This window comes from Canis lupus, chromosome 7 (genome assembly GCF_003254725.2).
Source record: "Canis lupus dingo isolate Sandy chromosome 7, ASM325472v2, whole genome shotgun sequence".
Taxonomy (NCBI): domain Eukaryota; kingdom Metazoa; phylum Chordata; class Mammalia; order Carnivora; family Canidae; genus Canis; species Canis lupus.
This window is the reverse complement of record NC_064249.1, coordinates 53,647,500-53,671,751: the sequence shown is the minus strand read 5'-3', so window position 1 is coordinate 53,671,751 and position 24,252 is coordinate 53,647,500. Positions and strand designations below refer to the sequence as shown.

The 24,252-nt window shown below is 41.9% G+C and overlaps 1 protein-coding gene across 1 annotated transcript in view; it reads left to right on the top strand.

Annotated features, from left to right (window-relative positions):
- Positions 1–24,252, top strand: part of MOCOS (molybdenum cofactor sulfurase) — a 53,493-nt gene that overhangs the window by 22,802 nt on the left and 6,439 nt on the right. Inside the window, exons 8-13 of the mRNA XM_025429111.3 lie at positions 1,364–1,822; positions 7,703–7,865; positions 13,866–13,944; positions 15,094–15,215; positions 20,141–20,246; positions 23,378–23,516. Of these exons, the coding sequence (XP_025284896.1) occupies positions 1,364–1,822; positions 7,703–7,865; positions 13,866–13,944; positions 15,094–15,215; positions 20,141–20,246; positions 23,378–23,516 (1,068 nt within the window). The remainder of the gene's footprint in view (positions 1–1,363; positions 1,823–7,702; positions 7,866–13,865; positions 13,945–15,093; positions 15,216–20,140; positions 20,247–23,377; positions 23,517–24,252) is intronic.

Genomic DNA, 24,252 nt, shown 5'->3' with positions numbered 1-24,252 from the left:
CATAGTACCTCTCTGGCAGTCATTTTTTACTTTGAGGGGAAAAATGTAAAGGCAGAAGATGGGTCTTAATATGGGGCAAGCGTATGTGAGAATGTGCTTGTACATACAGAGGGCTCTTAGCTAGTCCAGTCCTATCCTAGAGTTAGCTCATCTCTGGGTAAGGAGAGAAACTCTTCCAGGGGCTGTTCTGACTCTCTCAGAATCCTCTCCCTCCCTACCTCTGCCCTAGGCTGAGGTTTTTCACTTCAGGGTACAGCTAGTGTTTTAAGCCATTTCATAAGAATAGTTCGGGTGGCAAAGAGCACTTATTTATTTTGGAATCATTTCTAACTTGAGTTTCTTTTGGTTGTCACTAACTATTGTATACACTAGATCCCAACTAACCATGGACTGGACTTATTTAAAGAGAGAGGAGGATGCCCTGGTACAGAAACAGATGCAGTTCTAGATAGAATATTTGATGCTGTGGAGTGTTGGGACCTCAGCTCTTTGAGTGACTGACCTGGGTTCAGCACCGGGGCAGGCAGGTGGCCTGAGCAGGGACTGATACCCAGCATCCCCACTTGGAGAGGAGGCTCAGGGACTTCCTGCCTTTCTCTCCCCGCCCTCCAGCAGGAGCACCCGGCCTGTCTTTGGCTTTTGTAGTGGCCTTGGCTGCTCATTCACAGAGAGGGCATCTCTATTTTGCCTTCTTGTCAAAGGCAGCTCTCTCAGGGATGTGACCCTCCCTTTGGTTCTTTTTTTTAAATTAAATTTTAAAGATTTTATTTATATATTTGGCAGAGAATGAGAGAGAAGAGAGAGAGAGAGAGAGAGAGCACAAGCAGGTGGAGCAGCAGGCAGAGGGAGAGGGAGAAGCAAGATCCCCACTGAGCAGGGAGCCTTCATGGGGCTCCATCCCAGGACCCTGAGATCATGACCCAAGCTGAAGGCAGACATTTAACCAACTGAGCCACCCAGGTGCCTTTGGTTCTGAGAGGCTCAAGGGAGTGGCTAGCAGATGTTTCTACTGCCTCAGCTGTGGGTAGAACAAGAAGCTGACCCATCACATTTCTGAAACTTTGGTCTGTCTTGATGTGTCTGTGAGTTGACATGGTGTGCAGCTCTGGGTAAATGCTTTCCATGCAGGTCTTTCTTTTAAACTTTTGAAAGATCCATTGACATTGGTATTGACCCCAATTTGCACCTGGGCGAAGTGAGATTCACAAGGGAGTCCTTGTGCTTAGGAGATCGTGGCTCAGGCACACAGCATGTATTACTGGTGCAGTTTCTTGTCCTGGGTTAAGTTTTTTCTACAAAATGATTTCCAATTTATCCATAAGGAATGCATCACTCTCACTGACTTACTGCCCTTTTATTTTAGGCTGGTCATGTCTGTGGAGATGACGTGGACCTCATAGATGGGCAGCCTACAGGATCTGTGAGGATTTCCTTTGGATATATGTCTACAGTTGAGGATGCCCAGGCCTTTCTCAGGTTCATCATAGCAATGCAACTGCACCAGTCTGATGGCCAGCCTCTTCCTCAGACCATGCCTGCAGAGGCTGGAGCCCCATCAGAGAGCGAGGCTCAGGATGCCATTCCGGCCATCATGGATGGATGTAGTTCTTCACCTCAGGAAGATGCTCCCATAGCCTCTGGGGTTTGCAGTGATTTGCCTAGCACTGTGGGTGCAGCGGATTTGCACTCACCTCTGCCTATGACCACCGGAACCCAGCACACCCCTTTAGAGAGAGCAGCTGGAGTCCTGGATGGGGGCCTTGGGCCATATGTCATCACCAACCTTTACCTCTACCCGATTAAATCCTGTGCTGCATTTGAGGTAAGGATTTTCACTGCAGCACAGAGATTGCTTTTTTTTGTTGTTTACTTTATGACTTTTTTTGATAAATTAAAGAAAAAAGTACAGAAAGTAAAGCAAAGTGTGCAGAAAATCAAGATCATATTAAGAGTATTGTGATATGTGAAGAGTCATTCTCATTCTTCCTCTCTTGGTTTGGGCTGACTTTTGAACATGGCTCTGCTTAGAGGTACACTGGAGATGATCCTGTTTCTGAATGGGGAACACCTAGTTACTCTATAATAATGGACATAATTTTTACCGAATGTGTGCTGATTCCCTGCTGAAGCATCTTACATGCTTTTTTTTCTATCTTTAAAATAACTATATGAGGTACAAGGTAATAAAATCCCCATTTTATAGATATTGAGGTTAAGTACTTTGCCCAGTAATCAATGATAAAGATTTGAACCTGGGTCTGCTGACTTCTTGGGTCAGTGCTTTTATGTGCTCATTCTGCTTAGCCCTTCCTATGAATGTGAACTATGTTATGTCTTGAAATGTGCCGGCCTGCTGGTTACTTGAGTTGGGAGGCTGGGGTGCCTGCTTTGGCAGGCCAGCTAGCCCTGACACCTCTGCTGTGGACAAACTGAAGCTATCTTCCTATGATCTGCATGTATGTGTCCTAAGTCCCAGGCACAGGTGAAAGACTCCTGGGCCTCTGGAATAGCAGGCTCTTTGGTTCCTGGTCAGATATCCCATGGTTAGGGCTGTATGTGGACTGCCTTTCAGGGTGGTCCGATGGGAGCCTGTCCTCCAGGCCGAGACCATAACAGCAAGTTCACTTTCACTTCCAAATGGAGGAAGGTGATGGGTCCTTGTTTCCCTCATGTGTCAGGACTCTTATTTTCACAGGTTGGTTATGTCCCATAGGGTAGCCACATAGCACAGGTACCCTAAGCAGGAATTAGTGTCCCATCTTACAGCAAGGTCACTGATACTCAGTAAGATTCGCTAAAGGTCATCTATCTATCTGCTCATTCAAAAACTGTATACCAAGCACCTGCTATCTGCCAGGCCTTAGGCCAGCGCCTGGTCTACAGCGATGAGCAAGATGGAAATGGTTCCTTCCATCAGAGAGTGCAATATCTCAGAAGGGAAGCATATACAAGACCAAACACCACCCAAGGGAACAGAATCACACTAGTGATAAGGGCCCATGAGGCAAGATGTGGGGTGCACCAGATAGAATTTTGGTGGATTGATGTCTTAGTCCATTCAGGCTACTATAGCAAAGTGCCATCAACTGTGTGGCTTGTAAACAACATACACTTCTTATGGTTCTGGAGGCTGCAAGTCTGCACTGGTGGATTCAGTGTCCAGTGAGGGCTCGCTTCCTGGTTCATAGACAGCCTCTTCTCACTGTGTCCTCACGTGCAGAGGGGCGAGGGAGCTCTCTGAGGCCTCTTTTATAAGATCTTTAATCACATTCATGACAACTCTACCCTCATGACTTTTCACCTCTCAAAGGTCTCCTACTCCGCAATGTGATGGTATTATCTGAGGTTTCCTTGTGATTTCTGTATTTTTGGGCTGGAATTCCATCAGAGTTATACCCTGCTTTCTCAGTGCATCCCAGAAGACACACTATTCATTTGTCCCAATGCTGGTGACATTAACTGTCATCATTTGCTTAAGATGGAGTCTGCCAGGTTTCTCTACTGTAAAATTCATTAATATGTAATTAATCCTATTTTATGGAGAGATACTTTGAGGATATGAAAATATCTTGTTCCTTTTTAAAAAAATTTTTTTATTTATTCATTCTTGAGAGACACAAAGAGAGGCAGAGACATAAGCAGAGGGGGAAGCAGCCTCTCTGCAGGGAGCCTGACGTGGGACTCGATCCCACAACTTGGGATCACACCCCGAGCTAAAGGTAGATGCTCAACTGCTGAGCCACCCAGGTGTCCCGAAATATCTTGTTCCTTGTCAAACTTTTATTCACTAGATTTAGCATCTATTGATGACTTTTGCCAAATCAATGGTTGGTATAAGGATTGCAAAATGGTAATTTAAGAAATTCCATTATTCCTTTTAGATTTGTTAGTTGGTATTCTGTTGTAGGATAGAGCTTTCCTTCTTCCATGTTTATTAGTCATTAATTCTTCTCTCTTTTTGAATCTGCATGAACTCATGGATTCTGCTTTTTGCTCAAAAGTTACAATCCATCATTATCAGTATTTATTTTGATTAAATTGCTGCAGACTTGGTCTGTGGGAGCTCCTTCAGGTCAGCTCCTGTGTCCTTTTGATATGTTCCCTTCATTCTGTGAGTATTTTCTTACTTTCTGGTGCAATAATGTGTTCTAGGCTCATTCTGTATGTCCCCTGCCTGAGAAATAGGGCAGGCCCACCTGGATAATCCAGGAAGATCTCCCCATCATAGGGTCCTCAACTTTAATCGCACCTGCAAGTTCCTTTTTGCCTAATACCAGGGATTAGGATGTGGACATGTTTAGAAAGACCATTATTCTGTCTACCACATATATGTATGTGTTAAGACTTTTGGGATATTCTGCATACATGCATGCATACACACATCTGTATTTCTATACCTATCTATCTATCATCTCTTAACCTATTATCCATCCCTGTCAGCTAGATATGCTCCCAGTTTCCCACTAACACCTCCCCTTTCAATCCGACACCACATTGTTTATTCTATTTATCCCCCTTCCCGTACTGTATCTCCTGTGAGAAACCTGGCTTCCATATCTTCACCAGATACTTATTTGCTCAACTCCTCCTTATGTAACCAAACCCTAGCTACAGCAGCTGAAAGCTCAGCCCCACACATGCCAGCTTCCCCCTTCCTCAGCATGTGCACACTGGCTGGAAGGGTGGCCCAGATGAAGAGGAAGAAGAAAGGAGGAAATGGGAAGCCAGCACATTAGATTTTTAGATGGCAAATTAAAAGATAGAAAATTATAAACCTATTTCAATAAATAGGTGTGAAGAACTGTGAAGAGTCTGAGGCAAACCTTGTAAGCTTGCCCTCCTTTTAAGCTAACCAGCTAGCCTAACTGTTCTCGATGCTGGCAAAAGACATGAGACTCCCGGGTCAGAGACAAAGGGCTTTATTACTCAGCAGGCAGCATGAACTTCACGTTTGTGTTGCTTCCCTGTGCCCCCCAAGTTCCAAGAGGGGTTATAGAGGGGCCCTGGCTGATGCTGTGCATGTGGCTGAGGAACCCCTCACTCCGGGAACCTGACTCATAATGGGATACGAGCAAAGGTGCCTAGTCGTGGCTCAGGAGGAAGACATTATAATACTGGCCTGTGAGCAAACCTGCTCTTCTTCCCAGAGGCTTGAATTCACTATATTTCCTTGTGTTCACTATACAAACGTACTCAGGTAGTCTGGAACAAAAGGGCAGTTAGTGCTTCTGCTCATTAAAACAGACATGCAGAAACAAGAGACCATGGAGATTGTCTTCCAGTAATACCTTGTCTTCTAAAAAGTTATTTGTCATTCAAAACATGTTTTCCTATAGAAATAATGATGGTGGTTTCTGGGCTTTCCTATAGAAATAATAATGAATAATAAAAAAATGAATTAAAAATGAATAAAAAATAATGGTGGTTTCTGGGCTTACCCATAAAAGCTAATATAGACCATAATATTGCAGAACTTGAATGTTGTACTAACAGAGGCATCTCTAGTGTATGGGGAGGATATTTGATACATGAGAAAAATTGAAGGGAGAGAGGTAAAGGGATTAACATCTATGGATCATCTAATATATTTTAGTTGCTTTACATTTTATATTTCATTTTAGCTTTTAGCCAGTACTGCAGGAAATGATAATAATGTCCATCTGACATGTGACAAAGCCAAGACCGAGTAAGGTTGGGAAGTTGTTCAAAGCTACTAACAGTTGAGGTGGGATTTAAACCCAGATCTGTCAGTATCCAGGATACCTTCATCCCCCATTGCATGACATTTCCACCTCCTGAATACAGGGCTTACCCTGCTCGAGGTGAAGCTTACCTTGACATTCTTCCTCCTTGAGTTCTATGCCTCCCCCTGTGCCTGCAGCTCCTCTCCTTCACTTTCCATGGTGCCTCCCTCTGTCTTCCCTGAGGTCCCTCACCAGAAGACTCACCGCAAAATGCCCCTTGATTAAAAATCGCTTCCTTTTATTACCTGCTATTGAAGTTTCCAGGTTCTTTTGGGTAGCTGAATTGAGTGCACAGAGGAAGACAATTGGTTGAAATTGATTCACAGTTAGTTCAAGAATGACTGTCTTGTAACTATTTCAAAAACATTTTTTTTCGCCTTTGCCTTTTCTTCAATGGAGAGCGGATTCCAGAAGAGCCCTCGCTGATGGGACTACCGTACATGCGATGTTGCATGCAGTGCTGTTAGTAGCTCAGCTGTGGACAAAACCCTGTGAAGACCTGGCCATGCTTCATTGAAATGTTGTTAGCTTTTCCCTAATGCCCTTTTTCTGTTCCAGGATCTCATCCAGGATGTCCTATCATATTTAGCGGTCATCTCTCCTTAGGCTTCTGTGGGCTGTACCGGTTTCTCAGACTTTCCTTGTTCTTGATGACCTTGACAGTTTTGAGGAGTACTGGTCAGGTATTTTTAGCATGTCCTTTGACTTGGGTTTGTTTGATGTCTTTCTCATGATTAGACTGGGGTTACAGGATTTTTTTTGGTGGGGGGGAGGAACACAGAGACAAAGTGCTATTCTTATCATATCATAAATCATATAATATAATATAATATCATATCATAGTACATACTATCAACATGACTTACCACTACTGATGTTAATTAACCCTGATCATCTGGTTGAGAGAGTGTTTTCCAGGTTTCTTCACTATAAAGTTTCTCCTCCACCCCCTTTCCACACTGAACTCTTTGGAAGCAAGTCAGTAGCCCACATGTAAGGGGTGAGGAGTTCTACTCCTCCTTCTTGAGGGGGGAGCATCTACATCAATTATTTGAGGTTTTTCTGTGTGGGAGACTTAACTTTTCTTATATATTTGTATATTTATTTATTATTTATCCAATTATGTATTTATTTCAGTATTGACTCATGAATATTTATTTTATATATTGGGTTATAATACAGTACTACATCACTATTCTTATTTTTGCTCAGATTGTTCCAGTTTTGGCCAGCTGCCATGCAGTTGACTACTGCATCCCTTTGACATGCTCCCATCTTTTTGCTTTTTGAGTACTTCCTTACTTTTCTACCATCACCAGATGCTGCTGACCCAGCCCTAGAATCAACCATTTCTCCAAATAATCCCAGTTCTTTTTTATTGGAGAATAGTATTAGAATGCAAGAATGATCTGGGCAGTGGGTGTAATTTATATTTTAAAATTTGTAGAAATATGAAGAGTTTAGGAAAACGTGTATACACTTTAAATGTATACTTAAAGTGGCTCAACTCAATGGCCATGCCTAGAGCCACAGTTTATGCAAGAAATATGTCTGTAGTATCAGGATATGCCTGTACAGACATTCACCACTATGGAAGGATAGACAGAAAGTGAGAGGGATGGAAGTCTGGGGGGAGGGGAGCTGGGGTGGAGTGAGACTTACTTTCCATGAGCACTCTGAATGTTGCTGGTTGCACACACATTGCCTATTTAAAAGACAGTTCGAAGAGAAGGGTAGGAAGTAGATCTGGAGGGTAAATGGGAGACATCTAGCTCTCACACTGTCTCCTGTGCATTGTCTTCTTTGCTTTCCTTTCTTTTCTTCCTTCATTTCCTCCTTGAAGGAAGAGTGTGTGCTGAGGCCATGAAGTCCATCTGTACTTGTGCAGCCACTGTGCAATAATGCAAAGGCCACCTTTGAGGAGCCCTACCCTAAAATCTGCTTTCCTTTGTGTTTAGGTAACCACGTGGCCTCTAGGGAATCAAGGGCTGCTGTATGACCGGAGCTGGATGGTTGTGAACCACAACGGCGTGTGCCTCAGTCAGAAGCAGGAGCCCCGGCTCTGTCTGATTCAGCCCTTCATTGACTTACAGCAAAAGGTCATGGTCCTCAAAGCCAAAGGTGTGAAAACTGGGTTCATTTTTCACAAATCCACTGTCAAGAGTAGCTTTCGTACTCCTCAGAAAATAAAATAAGGGGTTTCCTCTACCAACTCTTAAAATAACCCTAAAGTCCATGAAATGGTGTTAAGAGACAACAAAAAGGTTTTGCTCCCTATGTTTTGAGACATTTCTGGAAAGAGGTAAAGATCTGGCAGTTGACTCAGGAATAAAGAAGTATAAAATTTGAAATATGTCTTTTCACTTGCATCCCCTTTATTTTAGTCACTTGTCATAATACATACTCAAGCTTTAATTCTTCATTTTTGTTTTTTTGGGTTATAAACTAACAAATATATAAAAGTATAGATCAACTCTGCCCAATGGAGTTTTATGTGACGATGGAAATGTTTAATATCTCTGTTGTCCAGATTGGTAGCCACTGGGTACATGTGGCTCTTGAGCCCTGAAATGTGGCTAGTGGGAAGTGTCCAGGTCAGATTTTTTTTGTACATTCACGAGGTTGGGCAACCATCACCACAATCAACTTTAGAACATTTTCATGACCATCAAAGAGAAACGTCATACCCATTAGTAGTCAGTCTCCATCACCAGTCTCATCCCTGGCCCCAGGCAACCAGTAATCTGCTGCTTCTATGGATTTGCCTCTTCTGGATGTTTTGTGAAAATGGAATCATGTAATACGCAACTGGCTTTTTTCACCTAGCACAAGTTTTTGAGGGTCTCTCTATTGTCGAATAATATTACTTTGCAAGGACATACCATTTTGAAAAATCCATTTAGTAGTTGATAGATGTTTATTTATTTTTTTTTTTTAAATTTTTTTTTTTTTAATTTTTATTTATTTATGATAGTCATCAGAGAGAGAGAGAGAGGCAGAGACACAGGCAGAGGGAGAAGCAGGCTCCATGCACCGGGAGCCCGACGTGGGATTCGATCCTGGGTCTCCAGGATCGTGCCCCGGGCCAAAGGCAAGCGCCAAACCGCTGCGCCACCCAGGGATCCCTGATAGATGTTTAGATTGTTTCCACATTTTGGCTTTTAGAAATCATCCTGCTATGAACATTTGTGTATAAGTTTTCAGGTGGCCATATGTTTTCCATTCTCTTGGGTATATACCTGGGAGTAGAATTGCTGGGTCATGTGGGAACTGTATGTTGAACATTTCCAAAGTGGTTGCATTGCCATTTTATACTCCCACCAACAATGTGCGGCGGTTCTAATTTCTCCATGTCCTCAACACCTGTTATTTTCCATTGTTGTTTTTCAATAGTCATTGTAGTGGGTGTGTAGTGGTACCTCTGTGGCTTTGGTTCATATTTCCTTAATGACTAATGATGTTGACTATCTTTTCTTGTGTTTATTGGTCATCTGTATATCTTCTTTAGAAAAATATCTATTCAAATTCTTTGCTTCTTTATTTTTGAATTATTGAGTTGTAAGAGTCTTTACTATATTGTGTACAAGTCCTTTTTCAGATCTATGATTTTCAAATTTTTTCTCCCATTGTGTAGATTGTCTTTTTTTTTAAGATTTTATCTTATTTATTTATTCATGAGAGATACAGAGAGGAGAGACAAGACATATGCAGAAAGAGAAGCAGGCTCCCTGTGGGGAGCCTGGTATGGGATTCAATCCTGTGACCCCAGGATCACACCCTGAGTTGAAGGTAGACACTCAACCACTGAGCCACCCAGGGGTCCCTAGATTGTCTTTTTATCTTCTTGGTGGCTCCATTTTACTTTTAATCTGTCTGTATCACTAGATTTATTTTTTTTAATTTATTTTTTATTGGTGTTCAATTTATTAACATACAGAATAACCCCTAGTGCTGTCACCCATTCACTCCCAACCCCTGCCCTCCTCCCCTTCTACCACCCCTAGTTCATTTCCCAGAGTTAGCAGTCTTTACGTTCTGTCTCCCTTTCTGATATTTCCCACACATTTCTTTTCCCTTCCCTTATATTCCCTTTCACTATTATTTATATTCCCCAAATGAATGAGAACATATAATGTTTGTCCTTCTCCGACTGACTTACTTCACTCAGCATAATACCCTCCAGTTCCATCCACGTTGAAGCAAATGGTGGGTATTTGTCATTTCTAATAGCTGAGTAATATTCCATTGTATACATAAACCACATCTTCTTTATCCATTCATCTTTCGTTGGACACCGAGGCTCCTTCCACAGTTTGGCTATCGTGGCCATTGCTGCTATAAACATCGGGGTGCAGGTGTCCCGGCGTTTCATTGCATTTGTATCTTTGGGGTAAATCCCCAACAGTGCAATTGCTGGGTTGTAGGGCAGGTCTATTTTTAACTGTTTGAGGAACCTCCACACAGTTTTCCAGAGTGGCTGCACCAGTTCACATTCCCACCAACAGTGTAAGAGGGTTCCCTTTTCTCCGCATCCTCTCCAACATTTGTTGTTTCCTGCCTTGTTAATTTGCCCATTCTCACTGGGGTGAGGTGGTATCTCATTGTGGTTTTTGTATCACTAGATTTAAAGTGAGTTTCCTATATCCACCATAGAGTTGGCTCATGCTTTCTAACCACTTTGACAATCTCTATATTTTTATTGGTGTGTCCTGTTGGCATTTTGATTGCAAAATTGCATGATTTATAGTCATATATTTGTAATCCTATTTTGATTGTAATATGATATATTAATTTCAAATAATTTTATCATAGTATTGAGTTTTATTTATAATGGTGTTTCTCTTGATTTACAACTTCTTTAATTGCTCTAAATTTTAATATTTTCCAGAGACTTTTGTACTTTTTTTTGCTATCTAATGGTTTTCTTAAATGAATGAATGAATGAAGGAATGAATGAATTTTTGAGACAGAGAAAGAGCAGCGGGAGAGGGAGAGAGAGAGAATCTTCAGCAGGCTCCATGTTCAGTGCCAAACCTGACTCGGGGCTCAATTTCACAAGTCTGAGATCATGACCTGAACAGGAATCAAGAGTCACACACTTAACCAACTGAGTCATGCAGGTGCCCTGCTTTGTAATGGTTTATTGGAATATTTTTAATACTATCTTTTTTTCGATTAAATATTTTAATTGGTTATTAATACATATAGAAATGTTTGATTTTTATATATTTATGTGTTCCCCATACTTTTTCTGAATTCCTGTTAGTTTTACTAGTTGGTCTGAAGATTTCTCACGTATTCTGTGTAAATAGACATATAATTTTCTAATAATGATAGTTTCTTATCTTTCTAATTTGTATTTCTCTTCTTTCTCTTTTTTACTGCATTGGCTTAGCCTGTTTGTATGATGCTGGAGCAATGATGGAAGATAGCCTGCTTTATTACTGATTTGAATAGAATACTTTTACAGTTTCAAAAATAATAATGATTCTTACTATAAGCTTTGGATAGATTTGATAGAAATAGTTCTTTTCTTATGTAGCCAAATGATGGCTAATAGTCAATTCTTACTGAATGCTTTTTCTGCATCTGTTGGTTATCATATTTTTTTTCCTATAGTCTGTTAGTGTGATGTCTTACATTCATAGATTGTCTAGTTCTAAATTATCCTTGGACTCTTGAGGGGAGGGAAACAGTAGGTGGCAATGGCTTTTTGATATATTGTTGGATTTGGTTTGCTAATATTTTGTTTAGTATTTTTGTAACTATTCATTAGTGAGATTGATATATCACTTTCTTTTACTGTGCTTTCTTTTTTTTTTTTTTTAAAGATTTTATTTATTTATTCATGAGAGACACAGAAAGAGAGGCAGAGACAGAGGCAGAGGGAGAAACAGGCTCCATGCAGGCAGCCCGATGAGGGACTCCATCCTGGGTCTCCAGGATCACTCCTTGGGCCAAAGGCAGTGCTAAACCCCTGAGCCACCTGAGCTGCCCTTACTGTGCTTTCTTATTTAAGTTCAGGTATCCAGGACATTAATATATAAAAAGAATTGAGCAGATTGCTTCTCTTTCTTTCTATTCTCAGAAGCATAAAAATATATATCATGGATAAGTAGGGTTTATTCCAGGATGCAAAGAATGGGAGAGAGAAAGAAAACAGATACCCAATATCTTCCACTCCAAAATAGCAGTGCTTTGTGAGGTGGTGTGGTGTCCCTTCCTACCATGTACCAGATATTCTGCTCACTTGCTGAGGATTCTTGTATTGTGGGTGGGGTAAGCCCATCTTTTGCAATGCATGACAGGATGAACTGAATAATAAACAATAAAACAAGGCATTATAATGGTTTCATGTGTGAGACTTGGCACTCCCAAAGATTTTAGGCATCTTGAGTCTGGAGGTCAGGCTCTTTTATTTCTTTGTATCTCTGAGCTGAGCCCAGGGCTTTTGTATATATGGAATGAACTCACTGTCCATGAACTTTGTTCAGGTCCCTTGAGTTCAATTCACAGATGTGTCCCAGATTTTGTTGCCTTAACCAGAGGCCTACAGTGACCTTTAGAAAGCAACTGAGGGCCAAAGACCCTGAGTGATTTATTTAGAGCCTGTGTAAGGATAGAAAGAGGCTGAGCACAGTCCCAGCGCCACTTGCCCATTGTGTGCCCTTGTCCACATGCTGTCTGCCTTGCTGTGGTGACTTCCTCATAACCAGTGTTCCAAGCTCACTTTACTGCTTTTCCCTGTGGATGCATACCTGGCACCGTACTGTTCTTCCATGCACACCCTTTTGACACAGCAGCATCTATAATTACTCAGAGCAGCACATCCCTTCTCCAAACTTTGGGAACATTCTGAATTAGTTCTTCTGGCTTTCCCCACACAGGGACAGGAGTATGGAATGGGCTGTGCATGTGTAAGGTGCAGACAAGCAGGGGACATAGTTCATGGAAAACTTGGTAATCAAATTGTTGCATCTCTGTCTTTGTCTCTGTGAAAGCCCTGTTGTGACGGGCTGAACAGCAGGCATGATCTGAAGCTCATGATATGCCCATTTGATGTGCTGTGTTGTGCCCTATGTGATAAGGAGGGCTGAGATGGTCAGGGATGCAGGTGTGCATGACAGGTGCCTAAGGAACAGGTTGGGTCATACTGGTGAGCATTGTGACCAGTAGCAGTGCTGAGAGGGCTGGAGGGCCAGGTGGATCACACAGGAGGAGCTCTTGCCTTAGTGTCCACAGAGTAGAGGCCACCATACATTCTACTGGAGTGTTTTGGCTTCATATGTTTCCCTGTACTCTCAACGATTCATGGAGAACAAGGAGTACAGAGTAGCAGAGGGCCTCAGCAGTTCCAGCCTTTACCAAAGGTCTTTCACTTCTTAATTGGATCCGTTTCTTCTTGTTTCATCCATGTATTTCACTCTGATTTAATTTAAAAAATAAATAGCACTTTAGCTGGGTAATGGGTACATGAGTTTTAACTATTGTTATTCTTAAAACTGTTGCATACATATGCTATATACTCCTTCATACATGATAAATGCAACAATTAAAATAAACTTCCCAGCCCCACTGACATGGCAACAGTTTTATTTCTGTCAGTCTATCTGTCATCTATCTATCTATCTATCTATCTATCTATCTATCTATCTATCTATCTATATGACAGTGATTGGTACAGGAATCCAAATTGATGCTTATTCCCAGGAGCTATTGGGAATTACCACTCTATGCTGATATCTTTACAGAGTGAGCCCTCAAGCCTGCCTATTTCTAAAGGACTTAAGGTAGTTTAGAGAACAATGATCTTGGAATGTGGAGTCATCGAAAGTTAGAGAAATCTTTTAAGGAATTTATCATGATCCAGCTACTGTGGATGTGACTTCCGAAGTGCAGAGTCTTCCATGAGAAGGCTGTTTGATGTATATTCTTTGGTGGTAATGATCATGCAAAAGAGATTGTGTGTTATAAAGAGATTTCCAAGATCTGGCCAACTGTTTGATCCAACCTATTTCCCAGGGCATTACACTTCTTGTATATTTCATGATAACGGACTTTCACTTCAATAGTTGTTCTTTTTGCCTGATGATAAATCTGTCTCTAACCTTTATTCTTTAGGGATGGAGCCTATAGAGGTGCCCTTGGAAGAAGATGGTGAACAGGCTCAGATTTACCAAAGCAAGGTCTGTGCAGACAGGTGAGTCTCTGTAGCAGGTGAAGATCTCAGTCCATCTGCAGGTAACACAGCAGGGGAGGAGAGCAGTGCCCTGTAGATCCGTCCTTAGCTATACCCCTCATCCAGTCGGCTGCCCTTTCCCTCTCAGGAGCTCCACTCTGAGCACACTGCCTCCTGCTGTTCTTCAAACCTACCAAGCATGCTCCTTCCTCAGGATGCCAGCATAGAGAGAAATGCAGCCATTTAGGGATACCTGCTGTTTCTTTATGAGGCTCATTCCAGGTTGCACATTTCATCTAGCTTCATTTGGGATAAATGCTGTTTTCTGGTTAATAAAGAGGTAGTTAGGCTTCTTTTGCTCAGAACCATAAATGCTCAGATTAATGAAAATGGACTTTCCTGCAATCTCTCAAAGCACCAGAGAGAAAGTGTAACTAAATGAGGTTTCATTCTACTCTTTCCTTTCCAGACACAGGTAGGCAGCTATTTGATCCAGGTAAAATTAAGGCTAGATTTTCCATACACTCTATCTTGTAATCCCAATGTAGGTTATTAGCAATTTTGCATTATAAATTCTGGTGTTGTGTAGATTTTAGAACAATTAAAAAATTTAAATGCTTTAAATTTAAAAAGTCTCTAAGACTCTAGAAGAAAAAAACTAAATCAATAAATGTACTTCTATCGGTAACATAAAGGCATAGCATTCTTTTCACAAACCAAACCCATTATTCCATGTAGTCTGGCTATGAGGGAAAATATTAGTCAGGCCAATAGTAAAAATCCAGAACATATGTCTGGGTTCAAGGGCTTCTTAAAGCAAAATACTGCTCTGGAAGCTCTCAATTCTAAGCTCTATGGTATTCAGTAGCTATAATTAAACAAGGTCTTTCAAGACGAACTTCTAAAGCTTTTATCTGATCTGAAAGCTTTGCACAAGCCCTAAACTTCAGGTCTTCCCATGTTTTGAGCATATCCCCACAGCTTCCTGAGCACACTGTCACTTAATGCTTTCCTCTCTATGGTTCAGTATTATATTACATTATATTTATAATATTGTATTATATTTTATAACCCAACTTTTTTGATATTTAGATTATTATTTAATCAAATAAAAATCAAATTAAAGGAATGCTAAGTAATATTCACCACCCCTCCCTTTTATTTTTCCAGGGTAAATACTTATAATTGTGGAGAAAAAATTTCAAGCTGGTTGTCAAGGTTTTTTGGCCGTCCATGTCAACTGATCAAACAAAGTTCAAAGTTTCAAAGAAGTGCAAAGAAACAGGGCAAAGGTATCACATTTTGGGTTGGTTCTTAGGTGACAGGAGCTTGGGTTTACTCTGGCATACATCAAAATCAGCCCATGAAACGGATTTACAGGGCGACTTACTCATGCACAGAAAGCAGGGTGGTCTGCAGGACCACGTGTGGTCTCCAGGATGACCCTGAGGAGGGGAGGTGGGCTTCCAGCCAGCTGCTTCACCTCTGACAAGCACTCTGTCTCAGTCCTCCATGTTTAGAAGCACAAGTTTACTGGGTTACAAGCATTGGTAACTTGCTATGTCCTCAGACTGTATGTGGAAATGAGAAAACCTGGTTTCTAGTCTTGACTCTGTCACCACATGGCTCTGAGAGCTTGGCAAATGTTAAGCCTCATGATGTCTCAACTGCTGTAGACCTCAACTCCTTCGACTTGTAAAAGTGCTGACAGTTTTTCCTGCCAAAGCTGTTGTTAGCTGAATTGAGACAGCAGAAGAAGAAAGTGTTTGAAAGTTAACAGTATCACGTGGGAAGAAGAGATCATTTTCAGGTGTCTACTCAAGTGTCACCTTCTCAGGGAAGCCTTGCTTGACTGCTTTCCTTAGAACCAGAGCCTCTACCTGAATCTCCCCAGTTCATTCCCTGTTTTATTTTTCTATGTGGTACTTTTCACATCCGATAGACCATGCATTTTACTCAGTTATTCTGTTTATGAGATTGCAATAGATTGTAAGCTCTGAGAGGACAGGAGTTTTTGTGTGCTTTGTTCAGTGCTGCATCCCCAGTGCTCAGAACAGCATCTAGCACATAGCAGTTGCTCAATAAATACCAGATGAATGAATGCATGGATGAGTCATTGCCACTATATTGATTTTGTGTAGGGATGACCTGGCTTAGTTATTAGCTCCCAGAGAGACTGGCTTGTAAATCCGAGTAGCATTTTGACAGTATAGGGACCAGTGACCGAGTCTAGGGACCTGCATAGGTGAACCATGAGTCCCTTAAAATGTATGATTGAGAGAGGATTTGGAGGATATAATCTATTTGCACTTTTACAAGTGCTGACAATTTGTTATATCATAAGCTGTTTAGCAATCTGAGTTGCTGTGTGATGGAGAAGAGGAATAAATGTATGTTCATCTTATTGAGGGGGTGGGCTGGTAGTGTTTGGGCATGGGCAAGCTTAGAGACATGGGGAAAAGGGAGAGAGAAATAGGCACTTCTGTGAGTAGGGATATGCAAGGAGTGGGGCTTGGCAGGACGAGGGCCACCATATACATGAGCTGATGGAATATCTCCATAATTCCTATACTTCCTGTCCACCTGGGGCTCAACTGGGTCTTCAGGAGGCTGGCCAAGATTACAAAGCAATGGTTGTGGTCTTTTGAGACCTAAGTTTAGAGGCAATGGCTTACCAGTAGACAGTGACACTAACAGAAAGGTCACAGTTAAAGGTCTATGCAAAGGGCATGGGTGTGGGGGAGGCATCCTTTACACCTGGAGGGAATCACGGAAGGCTTCAAGGAAGAGGTAACTTTGGAGCTGCATCTTAACATGAGATAGGAGTTTTGTAGGCCAAAAGAGGCAGGAAGGTGAGTTGAGAACAGTATGGCAGGCCTTGGCATTTCATGGGCCCAGAGAAGGGTTTGGGAGGGTTGAATGTGGGTAGGGGAGCCTTGGGGCAGAGCTGGGGAGAAGAGATGAATGTTTGGCTGAGGAGCCAGTGAGTACTGTCTTGTGGTTGGGGGCAGGCACTGAAGAACTCTAAGCTGATGAGTTTCGTGATGCCACATGTGTTAGAAAGACAACCTTGGTGTGGCATGGAAGCTGTATCAGAGAGGGAGGTGAGGGAAGCACAGGGGCCAGGCAGGAGGTAGCAGTGACTGTCCTAGTGGGAGGTGGGGACCTGGGTGAGGCAGAGGTAGGTGCAGAGGGAAGTCTGTCCCCGGCAAGATACAGTGCCAGGGAGTGTCAGCTTGTGAATACTATATACTTCAAGGGTGCCATTCATGGTGGAGACGTCTCTGATGGTCAAGGCCACTGGTCTTAGGAACATTTTTAGGTTAGTACACCTGAGAGGAACTTTTTTAGAGTTACACTACCCCCTTGTACATTTTTACATTGTCATATAAACTGTCCAACAGAATCTCGGTATTTAGTGGTTTGATTCTCAAGAGTATCCATTAGAAATACACACACACACACACACACACACACACACGGGCACACTGCTTTTTAATGGTCAGAAATTTTATTTTTTTCGAATTTTATTTTAGTGTTATATATTTCATGTTTGAAAATCTCCTTTATCACTGTCATATTTATCTGAAACTATAATAATATATAAATTGAAACGTATACACATTTTTCAAGTTTACTGTCATCATAAGAGTCCAAGTGTTAGATTTTTTTCTAGGTTGAGTGTTTAATAGTACACGGTTTATCAAAACAACACAAGCAATCATAAATTTTGAAAAATAGTTAATAAATATAAATAGAACATTGTTGAAAAAGAATCTCTTAATGAGATGCCAGACCTTCCCCCCTCCCACCATTAATTCCCAATTAATTCCCATATCCGAGATGACTGTCACCTGTGGCCAGAGTAGCTGGTGCTCAGGACTGGTTCTTCTCTGGAAAACTTTATTTAAGTCAATACAAAGCTGGGGATGAAAGGGATTTGGTTAATGCACTGTCACTCAAACCTTCCTTCTGAGGCACATGACCAAAGCACAGGGATCTCACACTAGGATGACTTGAATCATCCAGCACTTGGCTGCTTAATTAGATTGGGCAGTTTTGTGTAGAGTGAGGAATAGGAACCCGTCTGACCTACAGGAGGCTCATTCATATGCGCTTTAGAGACTTTTATTTTCTCTGCACAGACTCCAGGGCTTTGAATGGGGTTTTTGTTTTCTACCCTGGAGGGGTTTAGCCCCCAGTGGCAAGGCACCTTGGGAGAGGTGAGTGAGCCTTTCTCCTGCAAGTTACAAGAAGGGCCTTTGTGGAGGGGGCTGGGATTCCACCTCCCATTTCCTGACACAGCCATTTTAGCAAAGACGACCTATGGGAGTAGAGGGTATGGAAAGCAATTCTCATAAAAGTACCCATTTTTGTGTACTGGGTTCCACGAATTTGATTTGGAGACAGCTAACTAGGTTTTAGCCCAGCTCACTCTTTTTCTCAACATCTTGTGCAAGAACAGTGATGGCCAGTCAACAAATGGCTGACAGAAGCTGCTAGCAGTTCTGGGCACACTTGATATTTTCCTTTACTAGTTTTCTACTTTTTTCCTTCAGTAGTTTTAAAACTAACTTACTTTCTTTCTTTCTTTCTTTCTTTCTTTCTTTCTTTCTTTCTTCTTTCTTTCTTCTTTCTTTTTCCTTCCTTCCTTCCTTCCTTCCTTCCTTCCTTCCTTCCTTCCTTCCTTCCTTCCTTCCTTCCTTCCTTCCTTCCTTCCTTCTCTTTATTTTAGAGACAGAGAATGTACATGTGCATGCACCTGGGTGAGGTAGGGGTAGAGAGAGAGAGAGAGAGAGAGAGAGAGAGAGAGAGAGAATTTCAAGCAGACTCCATGCTGAGAGCTGACCTTGCCATAGGACTCAATCTCATGACCCTGAGATCATGACCTGAGCTGAAAACAAGAGTTTGATGCTTAACCAACTGAGCCACCCAGTCGCCCCTGTACTATTTATTTCTAAAGTCCATATCATACACTTTCCTAAGGAGAAAAATCCCTGACTGGATTCAGAAGATCTTCCTGGGCCTGTGGCTCTCCTCAAGGCCCTTCTTTCGACTGTCTTAGGGAAGCCCATCCCTGTCTCCTTCTCATCTCTCCCCTAAATGTTGCATCTAAGTCTTCTTTGCTGGACCAATTTCAGCATTTTATTATTACTTTTTTTCTGGGTTATTAACAGTATTCTAGGAGCTCATTTTCTTTCTGTTTCTAGGAGGTTTGAGCCAGATGTGCTTGGAACATTTTTATTATTTCCAGGGCACTATTTTTTTCCCTTGTAGAAATAGTCTCTACTTTTTAAAAATGCAAGCTAATGGAAGCATGATTCATTTGCATTCTAAGAAAACAACTCTTCTTTTTAAATTTAAACTTTTATTGAGGTATAAGTGACATATAACATATTAGTTTCAGATGTACAACATAACGATTCGATATTGTATATATTGAGGAATGGTCACCACTATAAGTCTGGTTAACATCTGTCACCATATATAGTTACACATTTTTTTCTTGTGATGAGAACTTTTAAGATTTACTCTCAGCAACTTTCAAACATGCAGTACAGTGTTACTAACTACAGTCACCATGGTGTACATTACATCCCCATGATGTATTTATTTTACAACTGGAAGCTTCTATCTTTTGACTCCCTTCATCCATCTTGCTCCCACTCCTCAATGCCTCTGGTAACCACTAATCTATTCTCTGTAACTATGAGCTTGTTTTTTTATTTTGTTTTGTTTTGTTTTTATTTGTTTTAGATTCCACATATAAGTGAGATCATATGGCGTTTCTGTCTGGTTTATTTCACTTAGCATGATGCCCTCAAGCTCCATCCATGTTGTCAGAAACTGCAAGATTTCATTCTTTCTTTTTTTTTTTTTAAGATTTATTTATTTATTCATTTGAGAGAGAGAGAATGTGAGCAGGTGGAGAAGTAGAGGGGGTGGGAGAGAATCTCTAGCAGAGAGATGCAGGGCTCAGTCTCATAGCACCAAGATCATGACTTGAGCCCGAATCAGGAGTTGAATGCTTAAAAAACTGCGCCACCCAGGTACCCCAAGATTTCATTCTTTTTTGTGGCTGAATAATATTATATATATCTATATATATAATATTATATGTATATCTCACATCTTCTTTATCCATTCATCTATCGATAGATACTTAGATTATTTCCATATATTGCAACTTCTTTTTAAAATACTCCATCACTTTTAGATCAGCCTGCTGGTACAACAGCCAGCCTTTCTCTGGTGAATGAAGCACAGTACTTGCTGATAAACAGATCCAGTGTTTTGGAGCTTCAGCAGCAATTAAATGCCAGGTAAGACCTTTTGCCTTGGGCATAGCAGACATGTGTAACCACTTGACTCTGGGAGTGAGCCTGGCACCTACCTGGGGAGTCATGGAGTCTAGATGAGAGACTGAGGCCCTAAGAAGTTGCAAAGCCCTTAGGTACAGTTCCCACATCTCTCTTGATGCCTTCATGATGCTTAGTCAACCCTAACTTTAAGTTTTTATTTTCTTTCTTCCTTTTCCTTTTCCTTTTCCTTTTCCTTTTCCTTTTCCTTTTCCTTTTCCTTTTCCTTTTCCTTTTCCTTTTCCTTTTCCTTCCTTCCTTCCTTCCTTCCTTCCTTCCTTCCTTCCTTCCTTCCTTCCTTCCTTCCTTCCTTCCTTCCTCTCTCCCTCCTTCTCTCTTTCTCTCTCTCTTTCTTAAAAATTTTAGTTATTTATTTGAGAGAGAGTGAGAGAGAAGCATAAGTAGTGGAGAGGGGCAGGGAGAAGCAGGTTATTGGCTGAGCAGAGAGTCCGATACAGGCCTCAGTCCCAGGACCCTGAGATCATGACCTGAGCTGAAGGCAGACACTTAACTGACTGAGCCACCCAGGCACCCCAATCATTCCATCTCTTAACATTTGCTCTAATTGAATTGAACTTGACCCAGTTTCGTTGCCTGCCCTCTACTACTCCCTGTCCCCTAGGAGCTTTGCCCTACTTCCACAGTCATTTTGAGTGAAAAGAAGAGTGATTATGAAAGCTTTTAAAATTGTAACTATAGATATTATTTGTTTGTATCATCAGACAGAACTGACATGACTGCCTGCCTGCTCCCATCCAGTGCTCTTCCAAGGGCCCTGACATATTAGCGGGTCAGCTCTAGAAAGGATTAGTTCAACTCCCTTCATTGTTCTTTAGAGGAAATTGAAGTCTCAAGGTAATCAGACAATTAGGGCAAAAAGAATTACCCCGTTGTTTTGTGAGAGCTGGATGGACTGCTCATCCCTGGTCCACAGGCTAGGAGGGTGTGTATATGCCTGTCACCATGAGCCAGGGATCCTGTAACTCTCACATGCCATGTGGTCCTGGGCACATGTGTGCATACTCACAAACATGGACAAATATAGCTTAATAAAAATGACAAAGATGGACTGTTTGTAGTAATTCCTCTTTATAGTCATTGGCAAAAACATACAACACAGTTCCCTGGCTGTGGCCCAGCTCACCCTCCTTGGGTTCATAAGAGCCCAAGCGCATGGGCCCTGGGTGTTCACTGAGCTAGCCTGGCACAGAGTGACACTTCTCTTCAGGTACTCAGAGCCCTTGGGGAGGGCAGGTCAGCAGTTTTCTAGGATTCTTGGTGTGGAAAACTAGGAGATGGAGACAGGCTTGCTGCAGTCCTGGTTCCTACCAGGAGGGGACCATGTTTCCTACCAGTTGGTTTAATGCTGGGCTGACAAGCAGCAAGTAGGCAGAGAAGGTAAGAGGACCAGCCTGTGCCTAGTACCTGAGAGGGTCGCTAGAGGCTCTGGTTGCTGTATCTCTGTTCTACTTTCAAATCTGACGGACTCTATGTTATATATGCTGACCACATTAGCTTTTAAACATACAGTTTTTCTTTTTACAGAGGACAAAAGAAAGGTTTGTAACCTGGAGGGTAAATCCAGAATCAAAGGATTTTAGGACTGGAAAGTACTAGCTCTTGCATTTCAGATGAGGAAACTGTAGTTCTCAGTTCATCAGTCATGGGAGTTATACATAGGGGCAAAGCTAGAGGTGGTTCTCCTGGCTCCCAGCTTTTCACACACCATTCCCCATTTGGAAGGGAATTGAGATATAGCCGTATCCTCCACTAGAGACTTTCAGTTCTGTTTCCAGGGAAAATTCAATCATACTTAAGGATCCCCCCCCCCAACTTAAAATTTATTTATTTTTTGTTGAGGCACAACAAAGCAGGAAAATAATAAGGACATAGCTCAATGAATTTTTACAGATGTATATGCCCATGTAACCACCACCCAGATCAAATAGAGAACATTTCTAGTAAACCAGAAACTTTCCTTGTATCCCCTCTTAGCCTTATCAAAGGTCATCACTATTCTGCCTTCATTCACCAGAGATAGTCTCACCTATTCTTGAACCCAGTATAATGGGATCATACAATGTGTTCTTTTGCTGAAGTTTTTAAATGCTTTTTTTCAGTGCTTTTTCACTTGGGGGAGGGGGTGCATGGAGGTGCCAAGAGCCCTTGTATGGGGCCTTGTGTCAGTAAGCAGAGATTGTAAACAAGAATTACAAATATAGCATATGCTAGTTAAAACTGCAAACAGGATAAAAGTTAAGAAGTAAATTTGTTTTTATCGACATATAATTGACATACAATATTACATTAGCTTCAGATGTACAATATAATGATTCACTATTTGTATATATTAACAAATGATCACCACAATAAGTCAAATTAACATCTGTCACCACATACAATTTTTTTCCTTGAGATGAGAACTTTTAAGATTTTCTTTCTTACCAATCTTCAAATAGGCAGTACAGTAGTAACAACTATAGTCATCATGCTGTACATCTCCATGATGTATTTATTTTAGCACTGGAAGCTTGTATCTTTTGACTCCCTTTACCCATTTCGACTGCTCCCATGCCTGCTTCTTGTAACCACCAGTCTGTTCTCTATAGGAAATAAATACTAAAACCTCCCATAGGTACCTGTTGCTTTATGATATTAGAAAAAGAGTATGAGGTCTTGCAACATTTTAGGTCCTTGGTAACTAAGCCTATTGACACTCTTTAAATGCCTTGTCTGGACTCACCTCATAGAACTGGTATTTTCATATATGTTTGTTCACTTGACCCTGTTCACTTGGTTTTTAGAATCCTTCAGCTTTTCTGCTAAGATCTACTCACCTTTGTGCTGCCTCTAGTAGGCCTCTTCATGGAGATGGGACTATCTCTCAGGGGACACCATCAAGGTCTATTAAACAGATGGGTGTCTGTTGGCCTTATACTCGTGGCAGAAGCTTATTCTGATCATCTAGGCCTCAGGCCAGAGTGCAGTTGATGAAGTCAGGCATCAAGTGCTAGAAATGTTGAATAAATAAAACAATGCACTTACCCACTTCTCCTCACTTACCCCCCCCCCCCCCTTCGGTATGTCTTAAACAGTGATGAGAATGGAAAGGAGGAGTTATTCCCAATGAAAGACCTCATCTCACGTTTCCGTGCCAATATTATTACCAATGGAACAAGGGCTTTTGAAGAAGAGAAGTGGGATGAGATCTCTATTGGTTCCTTGCGTTTCCAGGTGAGTTGAGGGAAGTTCAGTTACCCTTCCTCAAGGGTTGCAAATGGAAACTGACCTTTATCTAAGGCCAGGGTGGTGGTAGGCGGGAATGCCTCTCTTTGACTCTTAAAGGAGAGTCCTTTGACATCTACATTTTGGGACTCCCCTGGGAAGGATCTGTTGTTTATTCCCCATGAGGGCAGCAACAGTCAGTTTCACATGGGGCAGAGAGAATATGCCCCATACAGGTGATTGCAAGCTCAGTGCCACCTCCACCCCCTCACTATGTTCAGGCTTAGATTCTGTTTTCTTAGAATGCTGTGTCTATGAGAACTTTATCCTCTTGAAACCTGTTGGACTTTACTGCTGTCTGGTGGAGAAGGTCCCAGATGCCTAGCAGTCCCTCAGTGCTCATGGCCACTCCACCCTCTTCCCACGCTCTGCCCTCTGGCCTCACTGGTTATTGTGGAGGAGCTCGTAGTCAGAGGCAAAGCCATGGCTTGCTGTCTCTCCCCAGGCTCTGAGCTCCCCAAATTGTGCAATGGGCATGGAAGATGTGAGGAAGTCTTAGGTTAAAACCTGCATTCTTTCTTGGAGCCAGTAAAGGCCTCAGAGCCCTGAGCCCTCTGACCTCTCCAACCTCTCCGAGCTTGCCAGCCCTCACCCCTACCTGCCATACCACCCTTCTCTCCAATCTCTAAACAGGCCAAGCGTCCTGTCTCAGCACCTTTGTCCCTGCTGTCCCTTAGGCCTGGCA